General features: G+C 40.1%; 1 protein-coding gene across 1 annotated transcript in view; it reads right to left on the bottom strand.

Annotated features, from left to right (window-relative positions):
- PKHD1 (PKHD1 ciliary IPT domain containing fibrocystin/polyductin) overlaps positions 1 to 22,928 on the bottom strand; it is a 557,030-nt gene that overhangs the window by 64,412 nt on the left and 469,690 nt on the right. Inside the window, exons 59-60 of the mRNA XM_063441645.1 lie at positions 15,801 to 16,815; positions 271 to 406 (exon numbers count right to left, since the gene is read on the bottom strand). Coding sequence (XP_063297715.1) covers positions 271 to 406; positions 15,801 to 16,815 — 1,151 coding nt within the window. The remainder of the gene's footprint in view (positions 1 to 270; positions 407 to 15,800; positions 16,816 to 22,928) is intronic.

The following is a 22,928-nucleotide window of genomic DNA, read 5'->3' on the forward strand; positions in this document are numbered from 1 at the left end:
TCGTAAGACAGAAGATGTGAAATGCAATCATTATTTAGACTTTTTGTATTGTAACATTTTAACAAACAAATCAGCAAATTATTTATTTCATCCTGTGATTATAATGGGATCATTTCCCTTTCAGTTCTAGAAATACTGCTTTGGAGTGCAGTCCGTCTAGTAAATGTGACTAACTACAAATTAAAAGATTATCACTGTTTAACAATTATCATTGATGTAAAATAAAATTCAACAGGCTAGGTGACCCAAAACCAAAACATGCTTCTGTACCTTTTCATCCAAAACTGTGACTTTTGGCTGAACAGCCAGGGGTTTGCCAACAACCCCTCCCATAGGTTGGACATCCACACGGATACTTTGTGGGCGCACATAGACATTGATATCATATTCCAATTCACTGCTGTTCCTTCAAATAAGAGAATCACATAACATTTATATTAATATAGCATAATTATTAACAACGTATAGAGCAGTTTTACAGCAGTAATATACTCACTGTATGGCAATTATTTTATTTAAATGAAGATCACAAAACACATGAAAAATATTTATTATTTAAAGTCAATTATCATTTGTGAACTAGATTAGCTTTTTAGTATGCACATTTAAAGATACCCCTGCTCTGCCATTTTGGGGTACGTGTCCCTGATATTTGCATACCAGATACGCATATTATATTCTTCAGTTGATTACTGTTTCTTTTACACTCTGTATACAATCTGAAGTTAAGGATCTATTACATCAAGCCTATTTACTGTGATATTTGTAGAGTTATAGCTTGGAGTTCAGTGTAGGTAAACAGAGATAGCTTACTGAGTGATTTGTGTTTAAGTTTATTAAGTGTACAATTTCTTTGTGGTTCCGGTATAAATAGGTTACCTTGTAATAGCGGTTACATTATTTGCACATCCTGAGTTGTACATCAGGACCACTTTTTTGTTTGTTACTATGACAACGTAATCGTTTCTTGGTGAATTGCAAAATTATTACGTGTCAGTGAATGCAACCGCAATCTAAACATTGTTAGAAACTCAATGTGAACCTAAGATTTAACGCTAAAATGTTGCTGATTTGCAGATTTTTTTTTTCAATTTGCCTGTTTTGGCTTAAATTTGAGATTCAGTTGCAATATGAATTGCTGACACTTTCGCCGTGTTTACGCACAGTGATTTAGGCAGCAGATTCGCGCTCTCTGTGCCAATGAGCTGTCCATTACTACTTTACACACGACTCTGTATTCCGTAATTTTTTCATATTAATCTTTTGACATTTTCTTGGGCGCAAGTACTGTTTTTAAACTTCCACAAGCTGGATAAGAAACAATGAAATACAATATGTAATAAGTCCTCACTGTGTACTCTTTGTAATTAATACATATAAAAGTTTTTTGGGTTTTTTGTCAATCTTTGTTTATTAGAATATTTTTCAAAGTATTAAGTGGTACAGAAAGTAGAAACAGAATAGCATTTAAACAACACATTAAGGTAAGTAAATACATCCTTCAGGCTGCTACCCCCATCTAAGCGTACACATCAGGGATTATGTGGCTGTGTATTTACGTGCGTTGGTGGTTGGACTTCATTGACCCCTAGTTGTCTAATTCATTAAGGTTTACTGCACCTCCTTTGGAGGGTCCAGGGGGTATAGAGGTGTTACAGTTCTATATTTCACCCTCTGTGTCTCTGTCCTACATCCCAGGGCTCCCCCTGCCTTTTCCCCGTGTTTGTTTGTAGCGTGTGTCAGGTGTCCCGGTGTAGTGCGGGTCATGTGGGTGGCCCATCTTCTTCTGAATTAAGGGAGAGGCACAGTCAAATTAGTGATAGAGAGAAAGGAGGGGGGTGGGGAACAGGCTCGGTTGGAACGCCCGGTCCCGCGGGCTGCCCCGCCCATCACACCGCGAGCAAGGCCAGGTCCTCCACTCCTCCTCTTACCCGGCGGGTTAGTTTCCAGACTCGTCCCGGTTGCACAGGTAATACGTCCACGTGCTCCAGATCTCTTCGTGTTTCTCCAGTCTTCCACTTACCGCCGCTATTTCGGCTTCCACTTGTCTGATCTCTTCCACTCTCTGGAGCCAGGCTTGGAACGTCGGCGGCTGTTTCTGTCACCACAATGCTGGGATCAGCGATTTTGCTGCCGTTAGGAGGTGTCGGGACACCGTCTTCTTATACCTCGATATGGGTAGGTCTGTTCTGTTGAGTAGGATATCTGCCGGGTCAAAGGCAACCCCCTCCTCAGCCACCTTCTGCATTGCCTCGTGTATTTGTTACCAGTATGGTTTTATGAGTGGGCATGACCAGAAAATGTGAAGGAGAGTGCCCACCTCCGTCCGGCATCTCCAGCAGTGTTCAGGGGTCTCCGGTTGATATTTATGGATCTTCTGTGGTGTGTCGTACCACTGAGTAAGTATTTTGTAGTTGATTTCCTGATATTTGGCACATCGTGAGCTGAGGGCCATGCGCAAGGCCATCTTGTCCCATTCGGACGGAGTATATGGGGTGTGTAATGCCTCTTCCCAATGCGCCTGGTACTTCATAGGAGGGGCCGCATCCGCCTGCTGCAGGAGTGTGTAGAGGACTGATATACTAAGATGGAGGCCTTCCCCTTTCGAGCAAATTTCCTTGAAAGAGAGCAGAGGTCTCGTAAGCTGTAGTTGGTGGGCAACCGACTCTCGAAAGTGGTTCAGCTGGTGGTACCGAAATTGCTCTATTATAGTTGGTTTGCGGTCTTGTAAGATTTCCCGCAGGGGTATCAGAGCTCGGCCCCTACACAGCTCTGAGAGACGTATGCGTTGTCCCCTTCCCAGAAACCCCAGGGCCCCCACATCTTGTCCAACCGGAAATGCCGGGTTGCCTGTGACTGGGTTCATCGGGCCGGTCAGCGTTGTTAGGGAGAGCCGAAAGCGTGTCCGGTACCAAACCTTCAGAGTCGCCCCAATAAAGGGTTGTTCGCGTGTCAATTTTTTGGCCGTGACGTCCGGCAGCCATACCGCTCCTGGGATATCTCCCTTCGAAGGATCTCTCTCCAGCGTTGTCCAGATCCTCTGTGAGTCAGTTTCATGCCAGGCTACAATTCTCACCAAGTGTGGGGCTTTGTAATAACCGACAATGTCTGGTAGACTAAGTCCCCCTACCTCCTTTGGCCTCATCAGGTGTCCTAGTCGTATACGTGGTCTGCGCCCCTTCCATATGAATTTTGTCAGAGCCGAATTATGGGATCGGAAAAAGGTGTGTGGGAGGTCGATCGGGATGGTCTGGAAAAGGTATAGGATTCGAGGGAGAATATTCATCTTGATGGAATTGATGCGTCCCGTCCATGAAAAATGTGGTGTAGTCCACGATTTCATATCCATGGAGAGGCGGGAGAGCAGGGGTTGGAAGTTCAGTTGGTACAGCTGGTGTAAGTTCTTAGGGACCCAGATTCCAAGGTATTTGATGCGGTTTGTGCACCAGCGAAAGGGGAAGAGTGTCTTTAGGTCGTCTAGATCTCGTGTCAGAACCGTGACATTAAGCACCTCTGACTTGTCCAGATTGAGTTTGAAATTGCTAATGTTTCCGTAAGTTTTGAATTTGGCTATAATGTTTGGGTGGGAGATTCGCGGTTGCTCTATGTAGAACAAAAGGTCGCCTGCGTAGGAGACCTTATGCTCCATCCCCGCAAATCGGATTCCATGGATCGAGGGGTTGGATCGAAGTGCACATAGAAAAGTCTCCAGCATGAGGACAAATAGTATGGGGGAGATTGGGCATCCCTGCCGCGTCCCATTCATAATTCATACTGGCGTGGAGAGGCCCCCGTTCACACGCACTCTAGCTGTTGGTTCAGAGTAAAGAGCCCGGATCCACTTGCAGAAGGGTTCCCCAAAGCCCATCTTCTGCAGTGTGCTAAATATGTATCGCCAGTCCACCCGGTCAAACGCCTTTTCTGCGTCTGTTGAGAGTATGACCAGGAGACTGTCGGGTTCCTGCGGGGGGCTGCGAGGGGAGGCTGCACTCCGCTCGCAATACTCACCCTCCAGCCGTCCGCGGTCCCCTCCTCCATGTGGGCTCAGCGAGCGGCATCCCTCCAGCCTCGGATGCCGCCCGCGTCTTCCTCCACGTCCCCCAGCGGCAGCATGCATGACGCTGCACGCTGGGAGACCGCCCAATATATGACACGCCGGGGTCAGTCTCCTGACCCGGCGTTAAAGGCACAGTGCCTCAATCACAGTGGGAGGTTTAGATATCTCCCACGTGTGATTGTTAATTCTGATTGGAAATTATCCAATCAGAATTAACCTTATGGTTTAAATACTTACCTTTCCTGTTCCTCCCTGCCCTGTTGTGGTCTTTGCTTGCTAGTATTGCTACTGAAACTTGTGTTTCTGGTTACGTACTCTCTGGCTTGTTAATCTGACTTTGTGACTTTCTCCTACCCTTTGACCTCGGCTTGTTTCTCGTTATTCTGTCTTCTGGTTCCCCTTACTCGGCTTGTCTCCTGACTATTCTCTGTGTGCTTAGCCCGGCCACTCTAAGGTCCGGTACTGCACCTTTTCTGTGTGTGTGTGTGTGTGTTAGCGAGTTGGGTTCCCCGAATCGTGACAGAGACGGCGCGAAGTGGTAGCTAAGTGCATAAGGTTGAGGAGCCTAATGGAGTTGTCCTTCGCTTCTCTTCCTGGTATGAACCCACTTTGATCTGGATGTATCAGAGATGGAAGGATTGTCTTCAAACGGGTCACTAGTATCTTGGCTAGCAGTTTGCAGTCGGAGTTGAGTAAAGAAATCGGTCGATAGCTGGCGCATTGTTCAGGATATTTGCCTTCTTTGGGTAGAATGGTGATATGAGCCATGAGCGATTCCTTTCCACGTCTGCCGTCTTGTAAGAGCGAGTTTAATGAGGCAGTCAGCGGTGGTAGGAGGACGTCTCCAAATTTTTTGTAGTATTGAAGCGGGAGGCCATCCGGGCCAGGCGTCCTTCCCGTTTTGGAGGACTTAATTGCCCCCTGGAGCTCTTCTTTGGTGATTTCCTGATCTAGAGTGGATGCCACGTCCAGTGAGATTGTCTTGTGTACGTGGGTCAAGAGGTACGCCTCCATCTCCTCAAGCTGTCTGGCTGAGAGTGCCGGTTCCGCAACTTCGGAGATATTGCAAAGCTTTGTGTAGTAGGCGTGGAATAGTTCTGCCATTTCAGATGGATGAATACATATAAAAGTTAATTAGTTTCCAGTAGAACTCCTGGTTTGTCTTTGCTCTGTTGGGGCAGCCATTTGAAGTCCTTTTTGGTCAGAAAACACAACTATTATCTAAGCTAGAGGGGCAAAGGTTTAAAAATAATATCAGGAAGTATTACTTTACTGAGAGGGTAGTGGATCCATGATATAGCCTTCCGGCTGAAGTAGTATAGGTTAACACAGTGAGGGAGTTTAAGCATGCATGGGATAGGCATAAGGCTGTCCTAGCTATAAGATAAGGCCAGGGACTAATGAGAGCATTTAGGATATTGGGCATACTAGATGGGCCGAATGGTCCAAATTTTTTGTAGTATTGCAGCGGGAGGCCATCCGGGCCAGGCGTCCTTCCCATTTTGGAGGACTTAATTGCCCCCTGGAGCTCTTCTTTGGTGATTTCCTGATCTAGAGTGGATGCCACGTCCAGTGAGATTGTCTTGTGTACGTGGGTCGAGAGGTACGCCTCCATCTCCTCAAGCTGTCTGGCTTAGAGTGCCGGTTCAGCAACTTCGGAGATATTGTAAAGCTTTGTGTAGTAGGCGTGGAATAGTTCTGCCATTTTAGATGGATGAATACATATAAAAGTTAATAAGTTTTCAGTAGATCTCCTGGTTTGTCTTTGCTCTGTTGGGGCAGCCATTTGAAGTCCTCTTTGGTCAGAAAGCACAACTATTATCTAAGCTAGAGGGGCAAAGGTTTAAAAATAATATCAGGAAGTATTACTTTACTGAGAGGGTAGTGGATCCATGATATAGCCTTCCGACTGAAGTGGTAGAGCTTAACACAGTGAGAGAGTTTAAGCATGCATGGGATAGGCATAAGGCTGTCCTAGCTATAAGATAAGGCCAGGGACTAATGAGAGCATTTAGAATATTGGGCAGACTAGATGGGCCAAATGGTTCTTATCTGCCATCACATTCTATGTCTTTATGTTTTTATGTAAGACTAAACTTAATTACAAAGTGCATTTTAGAGATGCTCTGCACTTCGGCAGGAGGCCGGGATTTGTAAATACATACTAGCTCTTGCGTATGTCTCCATAAATCAAGGCAAATCCAGAAGTACTGGATGTACTGAAAACAGTATTTATTTAAGTGCACGGCAATATAACATGCAGGTTACAATACATTTAGTCTAATCTAAAAAAATGATGATGGTTTTCTTATAAATATGGCTGTGATTTTATCTAAATTCTATTTAAAGAAAAACAGAGCCGTACTATTGCTATTACTATCATTTTGCAGATGCAGACACATTTACTTTTTTTTTATTACTAATTTGGTTAAGATAAAATTATTTACAGTTTTAAAGTGGACCCTTTTATGCTAAATATGGAGACCATTAAAAGTAAAGTAACATTTTATTCATACATTAAATCATAACAGGCATCCTTTAATAAGAATCTGATGCGATGAGAATTGGTAAATGTGTCAGACTGTCAGTGTAGCATGTAGCTTTTCCGCATCACAACTCTGTAAATGGATTCAGTTTACAGCCTAACCTTTAGCTTCACGCATTGCTGTTTAATGACATCACTTCCCAGGTGGTTGCAGCCATTTGCCTTTAAATGCCGTACACCTCCAGAGCACCCAGTGAGAATGGCTATTAGCCTATAACTAACCCACAGCCTGCCGTCTACTATGTCTTCCATACACATTACATGCTCTATTTAAGTAATCCTAATTTTCACTCTAAAGAACTGCATTTCAGTGGAAAACAAAACTGTGTTACTTTGGCAAATAGTAACTATGATAATAATTTGTTGGACTGCAACACCGTAGATCAGTGGTTGGCTGGGATGACTGATTACCCAGAACTGCATTAGATTGATAGACTCACCGTAATTAGTGATGTAGATGAGTCCTACTTTAACAATTCACCTTGCTGCTTTCAGTAAAAAAGCAACATTTGTTTAGATGTCAAGTCACTGCAATTCTTTGTTCAGTGAATTAGACCTACACAGTAGACGTGAATGTGAAGAATTTTGTGTTTGTTCGATTCAGTTCAAAATGTATCGGTTCTCGACTTGACCAAAATACGTCTACACGTCCATCCACTCCAATTTGATAAAGGTTTTCATTTTATACTGAATTTGCAGGAGAATGGAAAAATATATCTGCAGCGACTTTAAAGTACTTTTTTTTTTTTTTTAAACTAAACTACTAATAAGATTAATTCTCTCCAATCTCTTCTAAGTATTCTCTCTATATCACTATCACCAGCTTCTAGCTTTCTCAAAACACAACCTGAACCAACCCAACCATCACAATGACGCTAGTTCACAGTCTCACACACAGTGTTCCAGCATCCGGAAATGATGAAAAGCTGACAGTTTTATACCTGCTTCTTCTACCAAACTTCTCCTGATGGTTCTGGGTGCTCTCTCCTGATCCGGCAATGCCTGCACTGGACGCAATGGCGTTGGATACTGTTCCGATGTCATCAATGATCAGGAACGCTCCGCCTCTCTCTCCATTCATTCTAGTCTCGGTACTCTTTGACCACACAATGCGGTCATGTGCATTTTTGCATAAAACATAACACAAACCTATCAGATGCCACAGGAGCCTTGTGACCTCTCTTCATTGCCCTGTCATGCTTATTTATGTCCCTTTCTCCCTGGTATTTCTGGTAAAATGGTTTTGTTTAATCGTTTACTCTATATTCTGGTATCCCTGACACAATATTCTGGTATCCCTGACCCTTGACTTTGTTATACTGATTTATACATGTGTATTCAACCTTGTACTAGGCCTGTATCTTACTATTCTCTACCTATACCTCATATTAATATGTTATGTCCGGCCACTGTAAGGCCTGGTAATATGTCTTTATTGTGTATCGGGTTCTACTTGCCTTACTGTTTGCAAGTTAGGGCGCCTGTCCTTAAAAGACAGGCAGTATTGGATTGGTCTAGTTTTGCAGGAAATTGACAAATGACTGACTGATAAAACAGTCCCTAGCAATGCATGATTGGCAGCTCATGATTGTGGTCACAGGATTGTTCATAAAATCCTCACTTCTGCATTGCCATTGGCTGCAGCTTCACGCGCGCACAATAATGATTGAATGAGTGGGGAACACCACACGTGACTCTCCCAGTCACGTGTGGTGTACCCCAAGGTTCCATTCTTACCCCCCCCCTACTATTTACATTATTTATAAATGATCTGCCTAATGTCTGCAAATCCTCAAATGTACACATGTACGCAGACAAAACAGTAATCTATGCAAGCAAATCCAATCTACTGCAGCTTGAGGCTTTGCTCCAAGACCAGTTTACAGAGGTAGAAAAGTGGATCGCAGAAAACAAACTCTTCCTGAACACTGACAAAACTGTCACAATGATCTTGTCTGTTATAATCTTATGCACTGCAAAATTAAAAAAAAAATTAAAAAAATCTGTTGGTATTTTCTGGCCACAATTTACCACCACTATAGTGAATAACAACAAATTATTCCAGTTGTGCTCAGGGAAGTTGCTGGAGTTTATTTGGGGCCTAGACACACCCATCTTTTTTATTCAGTAATATCTACTTTGTAACTCCTATATAAGTTCTCTTAAAGTGATTTCTATGGATACAGGGATAAAGCAATAAGAGTTACTTAAAGTAATAGATTATTTATTAATGCATTACACAGACTGTGCGTTATAAATATATGCATAATAATAAAATTGTGAATAGTAAAAAAAAAAAAAAAAAAAGTATCTGCATGTCGTGCCATTCTCCAGGCTGTACGGAATTTACCTTGTTCTTTCACCAAATTAGCGAGTTTATATTTGATATTTGCAGTAGGTTTGAAGCAAAAAAAAAGAGAAACTAGTACTGCAAATAGACAGGTGCTGAAAGGATCCTCAGTATAAATGGAGTATAAAGAGAAGCATTGATTTCAGCTATCAGTAGATTTTGTCTGTGCCACACAATGCTGACTATACCGGTCATTTTCACCAACTTTAGCTGTGCCAGGACAAGGACAGGCCAAGACAAACAAAGACATTGCAATCTAAAGGAAACATCCCCAGTCACACACCTTTGTGCTACCTTATTAAAATAGAATCATTCTTGAAAATAATTTTTTGCATAAAAAATAAATTGATATTAACCAGGAAGCAAGAAAATCAACCGCATTGAACATCAGATAAATAGTTTTACTCGAATGAAGACACGAAAGAACATTTGTGTCAGTTATGATATAATGAATAGGCAGAGAGCGAGAGTTATTAGAGTCAATTAGCCTATAAAGACACGTTTTGGAACTATTGAATGAGCAGAATCCACAATGATTCATTATTTTAACTTTATTCTCTAATGTATTAAGGTATTGTATCCCATTTTCCCCCCATCAATTGCAGCTGGCCTTTTAAAAACTAATAGATTGTAAGAAAGTTAGAGGATTCTATCAGATGAAGTGCTCTTTGATGCATAATCAGAATGATGAAACCTCAGACGAATATACGGATATTTGACTATCTTATTAAACGCAGCAAGGGTTTGGACTTTGAAAATAAATGCTATACAATCTGAACTGAAACCAGTCTTGTACAATCTGTAATTTAGTGTGTATTAGGAAGCGTAAATATCATATCATGGGTTTATAAATTGATAAAAAAAAAATGACTAGTTAATAAAAGCAACAAACTAGCTAATAAAAAACACCTCTTTAAAACATAATTAAAAAGCAAAATGTAGTTATGTGCTATCGCAGGTAAACAGAAACCCTTATTGAATAAAAATTAATATTACAAGATATTAGCACTTTAACTGCCTCAGTCAAATATTTCCTGTCCTTAAAAGAATTCCTGTCTTTGGGACCAGATTTTTTACGATATGTTATAATAGTGCAATAAATCTGTTAGCTTAAAATCGAATCTCTGTGGCCTTTTAGAGAAATCATCATTGAATGCAAGGCCCTGTTAATGATGCCATTGAAGTGAAATTGTTTAATCTGCAGTTGAGGTTAAAGGTCACCAAATTAATTTTTTTATAATACATCAACTTGACACGCAACAGGGAAAACTGTGATAGATAAAAGAAAAGGGAAAGGGCATTTTCGTCTTTGGATAGGTCAACAATGACCCAAAGAAGCACACATCCACTTTCCCCTCGCTACCTTGATGCATTTACAATTTAATATGGACACGCAATTAATACCGCGGTTGAAAAGTCAACCTCATTTTGGGTGAAATATTGCAATTTCACCCACTCCTCTGAAAAGAAAGTGATCACAATATATCATATCATCAGACAAATTAGTGTTAATTGATTTGAGTTACCAAGCAATGCTAGGGTGCTTACACAATGTAAGCCTTATTGGGTCTTGCAATGTTTGATGGTAAGATTAGATTCTTCAGGATGTTGCTGTGGTTACGAGAGTCACCTGACATCTTGTTAGACACTTGTACAGTTCTATTGCTGGCCCCAGTGGGGTCGTCACGAAACTGAAGTGATGTCTAAACATCATTACATGCTGCTCTAATATTAAAGCAAAGGGATTAACACCTTATTGCAAGGAACCTGGATTTATCATTGCAGTATAGTTATCCAATTTAAAGCCACTAATGTGAATGTAGCCTGAAGCCAAAATGACCCAGAGCTAAACCAAAGGAAACAGAAAGCAGTAAAAACACTTTCCACCTAGAAAATCCAATAGAGAATAGCAGTTATGTTTAGAGCTAGATAGAGAGATAGATAGATAGATAGATAGATATGTAGTTAGCTTGTTGTTCATGAGAGAAAATATATGTGTACACACACACACACACATACACTGAACAGCTACAACATTAAAAACCCCTGCCTAACATTGTGTAGGTCCCCCTCATCCTGCCAAAACTGCACAAGACCTCTGATCGGAATCGGACTTGGATTGAGATCTGGGGAATTTGGAGACCAATGTAACATCTTGAACTTTGTCATGTTCCTCAAACCATTCCTGAACAATCTTTGCAGTGTGACAGGTGCATAATGCTGCTGAAAGAGGCCACTGCCATCAGGGAACACCACTGCCATTAAGGGATGTACGTGGTCTGAAACCATCTCCAGGTAAAACGCATTTTGTGTGTGTGCACTATTCCTTTGTCTGTGTTGTGTGTAGATTTTTGTTACTATGGCAGCACCATTCCTGCAAAGTGCACATTCTAGGTGTTCCCCAAATTCCTTTTTGTCTTTACTATGTAGGTTTGGAATCCAGACCAAATTTATTTTTGGGTTGAGTACCCTGTCCAGCCCACCCAAGCTTCAGAGGCCTCTTTGGAGGTGACCACAGGAAGGAAATATTTTGGATAGATTTTGCATAGTAATGCCACTTATTATAGTTTTTATATAGCAGATATAGTATATGCATTGTGAGTATATACATCTAAGAACTATTACTTTAATTGTTTAGCTTTGACACTGCATTTTTTGAATTGCGTTTAACACATTAATTTAGCATTTTATATATTCACAGATTATTAAAATACACTTTTGCTTATTTAGCACTAGCACTATTTAATTTGCCTCCCACATTGGAATTAGTGTATGAGGAAAGAGGAGAGAAAAAGTGAAAAAAAAAAACCTCTCTCTAGGAAGGTGGTACCATACACATGAATGCCAGGACCCAAAGATTTCCAGCAGAACATTGTCCAGAGCATAACACTTTGTCCGCTGGCCTGCCTTCTTCCCCTAAGTGCATCCTGCTGTCATATTTTACCCAGGTACGCAGCAAACTGTGTACTGTGCACTGTGGGTTCTGTCACCTTTCATGACCAGCATTACGTTTTTCAGCATTTGAGCTACAAAATATATTCTGTATGATCACACCAGATGGGCTAGCCTTAGGCATCAATGAACCATGGGTGTCCATGACTCTGATGTTGGTTCACTGGTTGAGATTCCTTGCATCACTTGTGGTAGGTACTAACCACTGCACACCAGAAAAACCCCACAAGACTTGCCATTTTGGAGATGCTCTGAACCAGTTGATTAGTAATCACAATTTGGTCTTTGTCAAAGTCACTCAGATCTTTTCACTTGCCCATTTTTCCATTCTTCCAACCCATGAAACTCAAGAACTGACTGCTCACTAGCGTCCTAATATATCCCACCCCTTGACAGCTGTCATTGTAATGATATAACCCAGTGGTTCCCAAACTTTTTAGGAGATAGGGAAATTGGTGTGTATGTGTGTGTGTGTGTGTGTGTGAGGGGCACAATTTATGTGTGTGTGTGAGGGGTACAATGTGTGTAGGGTTAAGTGCGTGTGTGTGTGAGGTGTGCAGTGTGTGTGTGTTTGTGTGACGGGTGCAGTGTGTGTACGGAGGTGCATTGTGTTTGTGAAGGATGTAGTGTGTGTGTGTGTGTGAGGACTGTGTGGAGGGCAGTGTGTGGTCACCCTTCCGGAGACAGGGGAGTCTTCTTCCCAGGAACCTCTGTACCTGGGAGTCACAGGATACGAATGCTTCCCCTTGCGGTTTTGAGGCATCAGGTTGGGGTGTTAACGTTCTGATGGGCATTCTAATGGCCAATTAGAGGGGGCACTTGTTCGGGAGGTGAATAGAGTCTCTTTGTGGGGATATTCCTGAATGGACAGGGGATAGGGTACATGTAACTGGGGAAAAACACACGAACACAGTGGGGAAACGTCATGAACGGGTAGGCTGTCTGCCACAATATATAACCTTTATTTTTTAAGTTAAAGGGACACTCCAGATCCCTAAAGCACCTCAATGATAAGTCTTTGATTTATAAATGTTATCAATTTTTTAAATTAACTTTGTTACACCCTCCTGGCCTTTTAATCTGTCATCCTCTCCTGCTACTTTTTTGGGCTGCTTAGCTCATCGAAGCTAAACAGCCAAGAGGGTGTAACAAAGTTAATTTATAAAATGTATAAAACAAAGACTCAAAGTGAATTCCAAATTTAAGATCAAAATAGACAGACTGGTAACATTCTTTAAATCAGCTATGTTTTCTGTCTGTCTACTGTGGCCTTCAATTTGAAATTCCCTTTAAATTCTCATTTTAGTAAATAATCCTGATAGTATTTTTTTGTGTTTAGAGTGTCCCTTTAATTAAAAGAGTGCACACATTTTTACTTTCCAATTGGATTATTTGTTCATTAGAGTGAACCAATATCAGACCACAATGAATTTAATGTGATGCTGCTCGCTGCACATATAGACACTTTGTAATGAATGCGGATCAATCTCAGTAATGTCTCCCATTACACAGTTTAGCTGTGTGATTCTAACATAGCGTTAAGATTTATGTGACTGCTATGTAAAGAAGTGCACAGGCGAAAAATATATTTTGTTTTGATTCAGATATCTCCCTAATTTGGTATCCTTAAAATTGAAATACTAAATTAGTGAGCTATCTGCAAAACACAGTTGAAGGATCAAAATTAATAAAATAGTTATTTTTTTTTTTCTTAGAGGTACACTATAGTCACCAGAACAACTACAGCTTATTGTATTTGTTCTGGTGTGTATAATCATTCCCTTTAGACTTTTTGCAGTAACACCATAGTGATAACTCGACTGGCCACTCCTCAAGATGGCCACTAGAGGTGCTTTCTGGGGCAGTGCTGCAAGGTGCGCAGCACAACCTTTCAGTGTCTCCACCATCTGCATGGAGACACTGAACTTCCCTTATAGAGATGCATTGATTCAATGCATCTCTATAAGGAGATGCTGATTGGCCTGGCCTGTGTTTCACTGGCACTGCCCCTAATCTGCCTCCTTGACAATCTCAGCCAATCATATGGTAAATATTGTGATTGACTCACATAATCATTTCTGATTATGTCATACAAGCAGGCAGATCAGGGGCAGAGGCAGCACAAGTCAAAAACAGCCCTGGCCAATCAGCATCTCCTCATAGAGATGCATTAAATCAATGTATCTCTATGAAGAAAGGTCAGTGTCTCCATGCACACTATGCAGCACTGCCCCAGGAAGCACCTCTAGTAGCCATCTGAGGAGTGGCCATTGGAGTTATCACTAGTTTGTAAAGAGAAAATGCAGTGTTAACTGTAAAAAGTACCTGACCCTATAGTGTTCCTTTAATGTTAACCTTTCAGTTGTTTAACAACTTTTCCAACAATCCCTTATGTGGAATTTCCATATTTAACGATATTACAGAGAAGTTTAGTAGATATCTCCCTAATGTGATACCCTTATGTGTGATTGCCATTTTAAGAACAATCCAACATAAATATACCAAAGGGAGCTATCTACTAAACAGGTGAACGAGTAAAATTTAGAAAGAGACCCTTTTCTTCATGTTGCTGTTTCAGTTGCTTAGTAGGTAAATTCCTAATTTGCAATCCTTATGAAAAAGAATGGATACAAAATAATTTATTTCCAACCAAATTTAAGTTCATTTTGGGGTGCAAAGAATTTGGAAATGTGGGTGCTTCAGAATTTTGAATTTGGACGGATTTGGACAAAATTCGTATTGGAACAAAAAAATTGCACATTTACTTCCAACTCTTCATCAAGGTCAGATGAAAAGGGAGTACAATGAAAATGTATTTTCATTCTAGCTAAAATTCATGTAAAACTGAAAAATTCTACAAACATGTCAACAGAGCTCAAGTCCTGTGCCACAGATTTAAATCAAAAAGAGAAAGAAAAAAAACGAACCATACTCCAATCACGTGTCCAGGTGCTAAACTGGACCAAGGGCCAGCGTCAGCCCTAGGGAGTATATATCAGTAGTAGAAAAAGGATCCAGGCACTCCAAGTATATTCAATTTTATTTATTAGGATAAGTGATACACAGCAACGTTTTGAAAGGGTCTTTGTCAAGCTACATCACACCGGAAATAACAACCATTTATAGACAAAAGCAAAGGGAAAGTGTAAAACAAGCTCACTAAGTGATCAATTAATAATCTATAATTAGACATCGGTATAGTCAATTCAGTCTATCTAATCTAATTGATCACTTCATGAGTTTGTTTTACACTTTCACAGATTTGAAGCAAGACTGAAGGTGTTAATGACAATTAATCAAAAAGGTTCAGATATCTATGCAAAATCATATCATAAACAGTGGCATAACATTAGTCATAGTTAATGGTGCAGATGAGATTGTAGCCCCATGTAGCAAAAGCGTAGCTAAGCGAAAAAAGGCCTTGACAGGGGTTAGGAGGCAGGCATAGGAGGAAGCAAGGAAGGAATGGAGTTATGGGTAAGTAGGCTTGGCTATTTAAATAGGCAGCCATTTTAAATCATTCACTTTTAATTACTACCTTGCCAAGTTTGTCCCGCCCACCCTCCCTGAATTTTGGTTGCAGATTTGGGTTATCCCGTTTTTTTCACAGCAGTGGGATAGGGAGCTGAAGGAGAAGAAATAGGCTCCCTAGGATGATCATCATGGAGACATAAAACTGTGGTTATTGGTGGTTGGTAGGTTGCGAGTCCTGTCGGTGGCTCAGAACCTGGTGGGGCAGGGGTATCTGGGTATACCCCTGCCATGGTTAATTTATGCTTGGCACTTTAAGTTGGTATGTTGGAATATGTTGGTATGTATGTTATGCCTTAAATACCAAAGGAGTTTAACAAACAATTAGAATACTAACAAATATCTGAAAAGAAGAATAAACCTACCTTGATCTGCTTCCATGTTTGGATTGAACCGGATCCATAATCATTAAAGAATCAATGTGCATATGTAATTTTCCCTCTAGTTCTCCTGTCTGCAGGCCACTGATAATACGGTTTTCTATACTGTAAAGTTTGTCGTACGTTAAAAATGAACCACCATTTGTGTTTAGTATCGGGGGATTACTTATTTCTATAAGGATTACTTCCAAGTTGTTCTGCTTGTTTTTTGAAAGACTGTCTATGTTAACAATTGTTCCAGAGTTCCGTCTGACTCTGATTTTTTTTTTATTGACCTTAAAGTCTGAGATGGGTGGACATTGTAGTTTTCTTTTAACATGATTATCTGTCATAGCCCTTAATGTCTTCATGTCCCCTTGTAATGTCTGTAGGATAGTGACCTGAGTATTACCAATTCCCAAAAATTCTGCAAGATTTTTGGGGAATTCTTTACCGATTTTCATGCTGGTTCCATTTGTCACATACAAGGCTAAATGGAGAGATGGATTGGTTGAAATTACCACTGGCTCGTCACCCTGAAGAAGGACATAAAGTAAGTTTTCCTTGAAATTGAAGAAAAATTTTCCTTGGTTCTCATTGAAAAAATCAGGCTGTGCATCATATGAAACTGAAAAAGTTAATCTCCCCTTGGATAAAATGGAGACGGTTTGTGGGGTATCATAAAACAATGCTAATATGAGTTTGGTTGTGTTTTGTCCTCCATTGAGTTGAAGTCTCATATTTTGTGGCGTTGGACCACTAAAACATACTTTTGTGATTTTATTAGCTGGTAATACAGCATAAAAGGATGAATGCATGTTCTTAGTACAGCAGCCACCTTCGGGAATGTTGCCATTGGAGAACACGTCAACAAAATTTTCTGTTACTGATATCACTGGGGCTAATTGTTCATAGTTATCCCCAATGTTTTCCAGGACTACAACAGCATGGTCAATCTGTTGACAGACATGTCCTTTTATTTCAGGTTTGTAGCTGCACAGATTGTTCTTCTTGTAAACACCTATAAAATAAAATGTAGTTATTGACATGTCTTTCAATGTTTTAAAATTATTTTTCTCTTGAGCCTAATGTATACATAATTAACAATGTTTTGATATAAATTTGGACAAGAATTGAAGAATTAAATAACACCAGATTTGTATTTTTTATATTCCGTCAAACACCTCTATGAAATTCAATGATTGCAAAACGTTCAATGGGCACCATGGTGCAAACTGCTGGTAATTTAAAGGGTATTCCGACTAAATATCCCATTTTGGGAAAACAAAACTGCCAAGTCTGCTGTGTTTTTAGTTTAGCTATTTTAGCTTACAAGACGAAATTTGCTTTGAGTTCAATTTAAATTCCCAGCAATGCACATTATAGTGAATTTCACTATTACTATACAGGGATATTCTGAAAATATCGGGGTGTAGTTCAAACATTTTGGGAATCACTATGTGCCTATTTTAATAGAATTATTTGCAGTAACTCTAGGGGAGTACTAGTTTTCTTTAGAACTTTCTAGTATATATAAAAGGGAAACTCTACTGTCCACATAAATAATTAGTAGATATGCCCCCCCCCCCCCCCCCCCAAAGAAAATATGCATGCATTTAATATTGCATTTTTCATTGGTGATATAGTAAAAAACAGCTTGCAAAAACTCTTGTCAACTGCTTTTGCAAGCCCTCCCCTTTCTCCCCAACCTGTCCAAGACTTTCCAATAAAACTCAATGAGAAGTCTTTGCAAGACAGGTGCACTGGGTTATTGCCTGCCCTTTGGGTTTAGCTCCACTGAAACAAACAACAAACCAGGAAGTAACAGATACAGTTGTCTGATTGACAGCCGAGGGAGGTGTAACAATATAAATTTATAAAACTGCCATTTTCTATTGAAATCTGCACTTTTTGCAAAATGAAAAAAAGAAGGTACACTCTTCACGCATAAAGCATTTCAACAAGCTAAAGTGCTTTAGGGGACTGGATTGTCTTTTTAAGGGGATCTATATTTTTTTATTGCATTTACCAATCCTGAAAGGGACACTCCAGGCACCCAGACCACTTCTGCCCATTGGAGTGGTCTGGGTGCCAACTCCCACCACCCTTAACCCTGTGTAATTATTGCTATTTTTATAAACTGCAATAATTACCTTGCAGGGTTAAGTCCTCCTCTAGAGGGACTTCTGTGTGCTTAGAACACGAAAAGTGTTTTAAACAACGCTGGACGTCCTCATGCTATGTGAGGACCTCCAACGTCGCCAAAATCCCCATAGGAAAGCATTGAATGCATGCGCATTAGGTCTCCCCCGCTGGCTGACGTCGGCGGGGGAGGAGAGTAGGCAGAGTCTGACCCAGTGCTGAGGGACATCAGGTGCTGGACTCAGGTAAGTCACTGAATGGGGTTTTAACCCTTTCTGCAACATTGGATGCGGGGTGGGAGTTTTACTGGCACTGGAGAGTCCCTTTAATTTGTTATTTAAGTCACACTTATCCCCACCATTTGGTGAGATCCCATGAGACAAGATACCGGCAGGATGTGCGCATTCCTGAAGGCCAGCACCAACTTGAAAAGGAAGTGGAGTTTGACTGAAGCTCCATAATGTTGTCCACTTGACAATTCTCTACTTTCCGTATAGTGGAAAAGGGGGTTATATAAAGAAGTAAGGGGTGAAAAAGGGGTAATTAAATGAACATAGAGAGGCACTAGAAAGTTATAGAGTTGGTTTAACTTTTCTGTGCCTCCTACTCTCCCAAAATTAACATTTTCTAGACTGGTCCCGCTTCTAGATCTAAAAAAAACCAAAGAAACAAAAAAAAAATACATTATCACTTGCTAATTTGCAGAGATGTTTCTGTCCGCCATAAAGAGTTGACTGGATTGTTATCATTATTTTAGAATTCTTTCAAATATTGGAAAAATGCTGTACAGCTGAAAAGGTTAAAAAGTTTCTGGTATTTTTACCAACAAACCAAGTTTGTGGGATATTTTTCTGTCTGTCACAATATACGACTAGCTGTGATCATGATCACTTTTAAATGAAAGCCACACTGGTCCTAGTTATCATAATGTCATTTACAATTTCCCACAAAACACATTTATTCAGTTAGTAGCACATTGAGAAAGAGAACTCCATATGAACTCTCAGCTAAAGGACTAATCTGATTATTTCCTCATGAAGCTCTAAGCAGGGGTGCTTGTAAGAGCACAGAGCGAAAAAGGGGGAAGAGCTGAAACCTAGTTCCAGCTGAATCTTATAATCAATGTGAAGACAAACTTAACGCAGCATGTGACAAGCAACAGAAAAATCTATCTTACGGCCAACGATAGGGATCCTCTGCTATGGATTCACAGGGACAGAGCTATTAAAGGACTGATACAGAGCAAGCAAATTTTATTGTACAAACAATTCAAACTAGAATTAAAGAGATATTCCTCATTAGCCATGAACCAAATTCGATGCATTATATGCCTAACGTGTTTTAAAGAAAAGTAAAAACAAATAATAATGAAACGAAAGATGCATATATTCGAAGTTCATGTTTCGGTAGCAATGTCTAGCATTTGCAGTTTCTGCAGTGAGATGTTGCTACCAAACAGGGAAGTTGTCAGGCAATCCTGTTGCTCCCATAGTTTACACCGAGGATGCTGAGAATATTTATTTTTAAACTGATGAATATATAGCTACATCTTAGATTTGCTACAGGATGCAGGATGGGGTATAATTTCATAGTTTCAAGTTCTAAAAATTAGGGATCGATCGATATTGATTTTTTAGAGCTGATTCTGATATCAATAATATGTGAACTTTTTAGGCCGATAGCTGATAACTCACCGATACCGATATTCTGTACATTTACTGTTTGGAAAAAAAAAAAAAAAAATTCTACACAAAGCTAGTATTTACTGAACATGTTTATTTAATATTTTTTTTAGCAAATATTTTTTTTATTAAGTGGTAAATGCACAAAATATACATGCCAGTCAGAATTTTTAGTTTTCAAGAATATTTAGATTTTATTTCTCAGTTAGCACTTCCTGTGAAGCTCCTGTACAGTGGTCTGCTCTGCTCCGCTCAACCACGCTACACTAAGTGACTGTTGGGGGGAGCGCTGTGCAGTTACTTCCTGCGGGTCACTCAATTCTTGCGCCACCAGAGCCGGTGCGCCCTAAGACGCCTTATGGACACGCCAGCCCTGCCTGCGCTGGGCCACCGCCGCCTCTCACATTATCAGTAAATTTCCCTCTTATTGTAAAGCGCTGCGGAATAAGCTGGCACTATATAAATACCAATAATAATAATAATAATCGGCAATATCGGTATCAATAGTGGCAGATACCGATATTTGCCAAAATCCGGAATATCGGCCAAACCAATTATCGCTCTATCCCTACTAAAAATGCATTCAAGTAATGTGTTTATACTTCACAAAACTGAAACAAATAAATAGTTTCATTGTAAAATGAACACAGGGAAATGTTTGTGTTACCCCAATTGTCGACAAGCGTATGTAAATATTAGCAAGCCATAGAATCTTGATACTCATGCATTGGCAGTGGAAAAGTCCATACTGAAGAGGTCAGTGACACAGACTGACTCCTCCTGTCTCGATAGGGCTGTTCCATTCAACTGTAAGTGCTGTTATAGATAAGTGGCCATATCTAGAAGCTCAGATTCGCAATAGTAGGCCACACAAGCTCACAGAACAGGATCACTGAATGCTGACGTCAAGCGAAGTAAACTGTGTCTGTCCTCCATTATATTACTTACTACAAGCAAAAAAAACAAAGGAAGACACAAAACAACAGATTCCCTACGCATGCCTGGTTGTACCAGTGCTCATGTGTTGGATTTCTATATATTGTGAAATATAGTCTACAACAAGCCTGTTTAGCAAAATAGTTTTAAATGTTTCTCTCATTTTAGTGGTCTGCAACCTATTAGATCAATATGTTTTTTCGTCAGCATGGGTATTAAAAAGCACATTTTATAATTGTTACCAGTACATGCAATAGCATTCTGTATGATATAAGCATTATTTGTTTCATAATATTTCTAGTTATGTATTCCGTGATTTGTTTTTGATGTGCTGCAGTTGCACTATTCACAACAATTTGTCTGTTCAGATGTATTTGTGTAACGTTTGATTAGAATGGAATTAATATTTCAAACAAAGTATTCTTCTACACTCACTACATGCACTTTTTCTCTGTCCCAGACTGTATACCAGTAGCTTCTGCCTGCTAGTAAGAAGGTTAGGAGAAGAATGGACCAGCGAGTGCTAGGGGACAGCCCTTAGAAAGTGTAGAGCTAGCGCATCATTAGATGCATTTATGCCAAGCTCAGGGTGCTGTCTGCTCAGTATGCCCTTGGTTGGTTATCCTGCATGATTGGCAGGCAGCCTGACAAGCATTCATGCCAGGTTGACCATCTAATTCTTCGTGCAGAAACGCCCTCTTTTTGGGCATTGTCCCTTTAGGCGGTTCTGGTTACATGTTTCACATCAGTGGCCCACCCTTTTACCCAGCCCACCGAAATCCTGCTTCACCGGACCCTGCTGTTAGGGGGTATGGATTTACTTGAAAAATGAAAGTTAGACATTAGCATAGGGTATGTGTTTTCTAAAAGATATATCCTGTGAGTTTCCCTCCAGCACCACCTGTGTCAGATACACAACGCTTCGGAGGTATAACTGTTTTTGTGTTTTCTGTCGATAAGATTCTGTACTTAGGCCAATCATTATTGTCAGCACCTGGCCCAATGGGATTTTAATTCCGTCCTGAGGTTTTGGCTCTGCCGGTGGTCTGATGTGATGCAGTGCTGAGGATTCCTCTGTGCTGCTTTCCTCTCCTCCCACAATGTAATGGAGAAGACATTGCCTCCTCTGCAAGAGGAGCATTGGGAGACTGATGCATATGAGTGGCAAGTGCCAATTGTGCATCCAAGCTTCCAAAAAAGAAAAGCATTTAATCAATGTTATCCTATGGGGGCTGCAATATCACGTAACATTTTTACCCGGTCTTTCCAGCTGAAGCGCCTCCCGGGACTCTGAGTGTAACAGCCACTGTAGGTGTTTAACCTTTCGAAGTAAACAATGCTGTTTCTGTAAAATGGCAATGTTTACCTTGAATAATAAAATGATAGAACCACTACACTCAGGACACTTCATTAAGCTGAAGTGGCCTGGGTGACTTTAGATGTCATTTAAGACTCGGTCACATACTAACGCTGAAAGACTCTATTAACCATGTAAGTAACATAATGTCACAAATTAACCTAATAAAACAATATTGTAAAATGAAAGTCATGTCACTCCTATTAATCCCTTCTCTGTTCCAAGCTAAGCATAGTTAAGATTTATATATATATCGTCCTCTGGAGTGCTCTTTTCTCTTCTTGGATATATATATATATATACACACCATGCATACCTTGCACTCACACAATGTTTATGGCTACACAAGGCCTTTTTATGAGATAACTGGCTACGCTGTATAGGACTCAATGAATTTTAAATGACCATTACATTTAAGAAAGCATAAGCTCTTTCCTTTGAGGAAGAACAGTAGCAGCAAAGCTCTCTGCTTTAAATTAGCACAAATTACCACAATGAGTTCCATTCATCTCAACCTGTCCTCTAATGTTTTAATGTTTTACTATGAAGAGGTGCATTGTTCTTCTGATGTAAAAGAGAGTTTTTGCAACATGTTGCACATCAGTGGCATTCTCGGGATAGTGCTGGTTACCTAGACATTTTTTTGTTTATCATGTTGCTCAAAAAAACTCAGCATCTGAAAATTGCTTAAAGAAATACTCCAGCTTGGACATCATAGGTGGGCATCAAATATCTAATGATTTTTTGTTGTTGTTTTTTTTCCGTTTGTTTGCTTGTTAGTTTTTCAAGATTAATTTTTAAAAAATCTGTACAATTAACCATAACTCAACCCTTTTACCTCAAAGCAATTTGCTAAACAATAAAATAAATTAGGTTTCTATTGCGTTCTAGAAATTATTGCGAACAAAATGGCCATTTTTTGATGTACAAGAAAAATAAAAAAATAAAAAACACACAAAATAATGCTTTTTATTTTGTGTGACATAGTGACTGTGTGCATAACTCTTTGTGCGTATG

This window comes from Pelobates fuscus, chromosome 2, assembly GCF_036172605.1.
Source record: "Pelobates fuscus isolate aPelFus1 chromosome 2, aPelFus1.pri, whole genome shotgun sequence".
In the NCBI taxonomy this organism is placed as follows: Eukaryota; Metazoa; Chordata; class Amphibia; order Anura; family Pelobatidae; genus Pelobates; species Pelobates fuscus.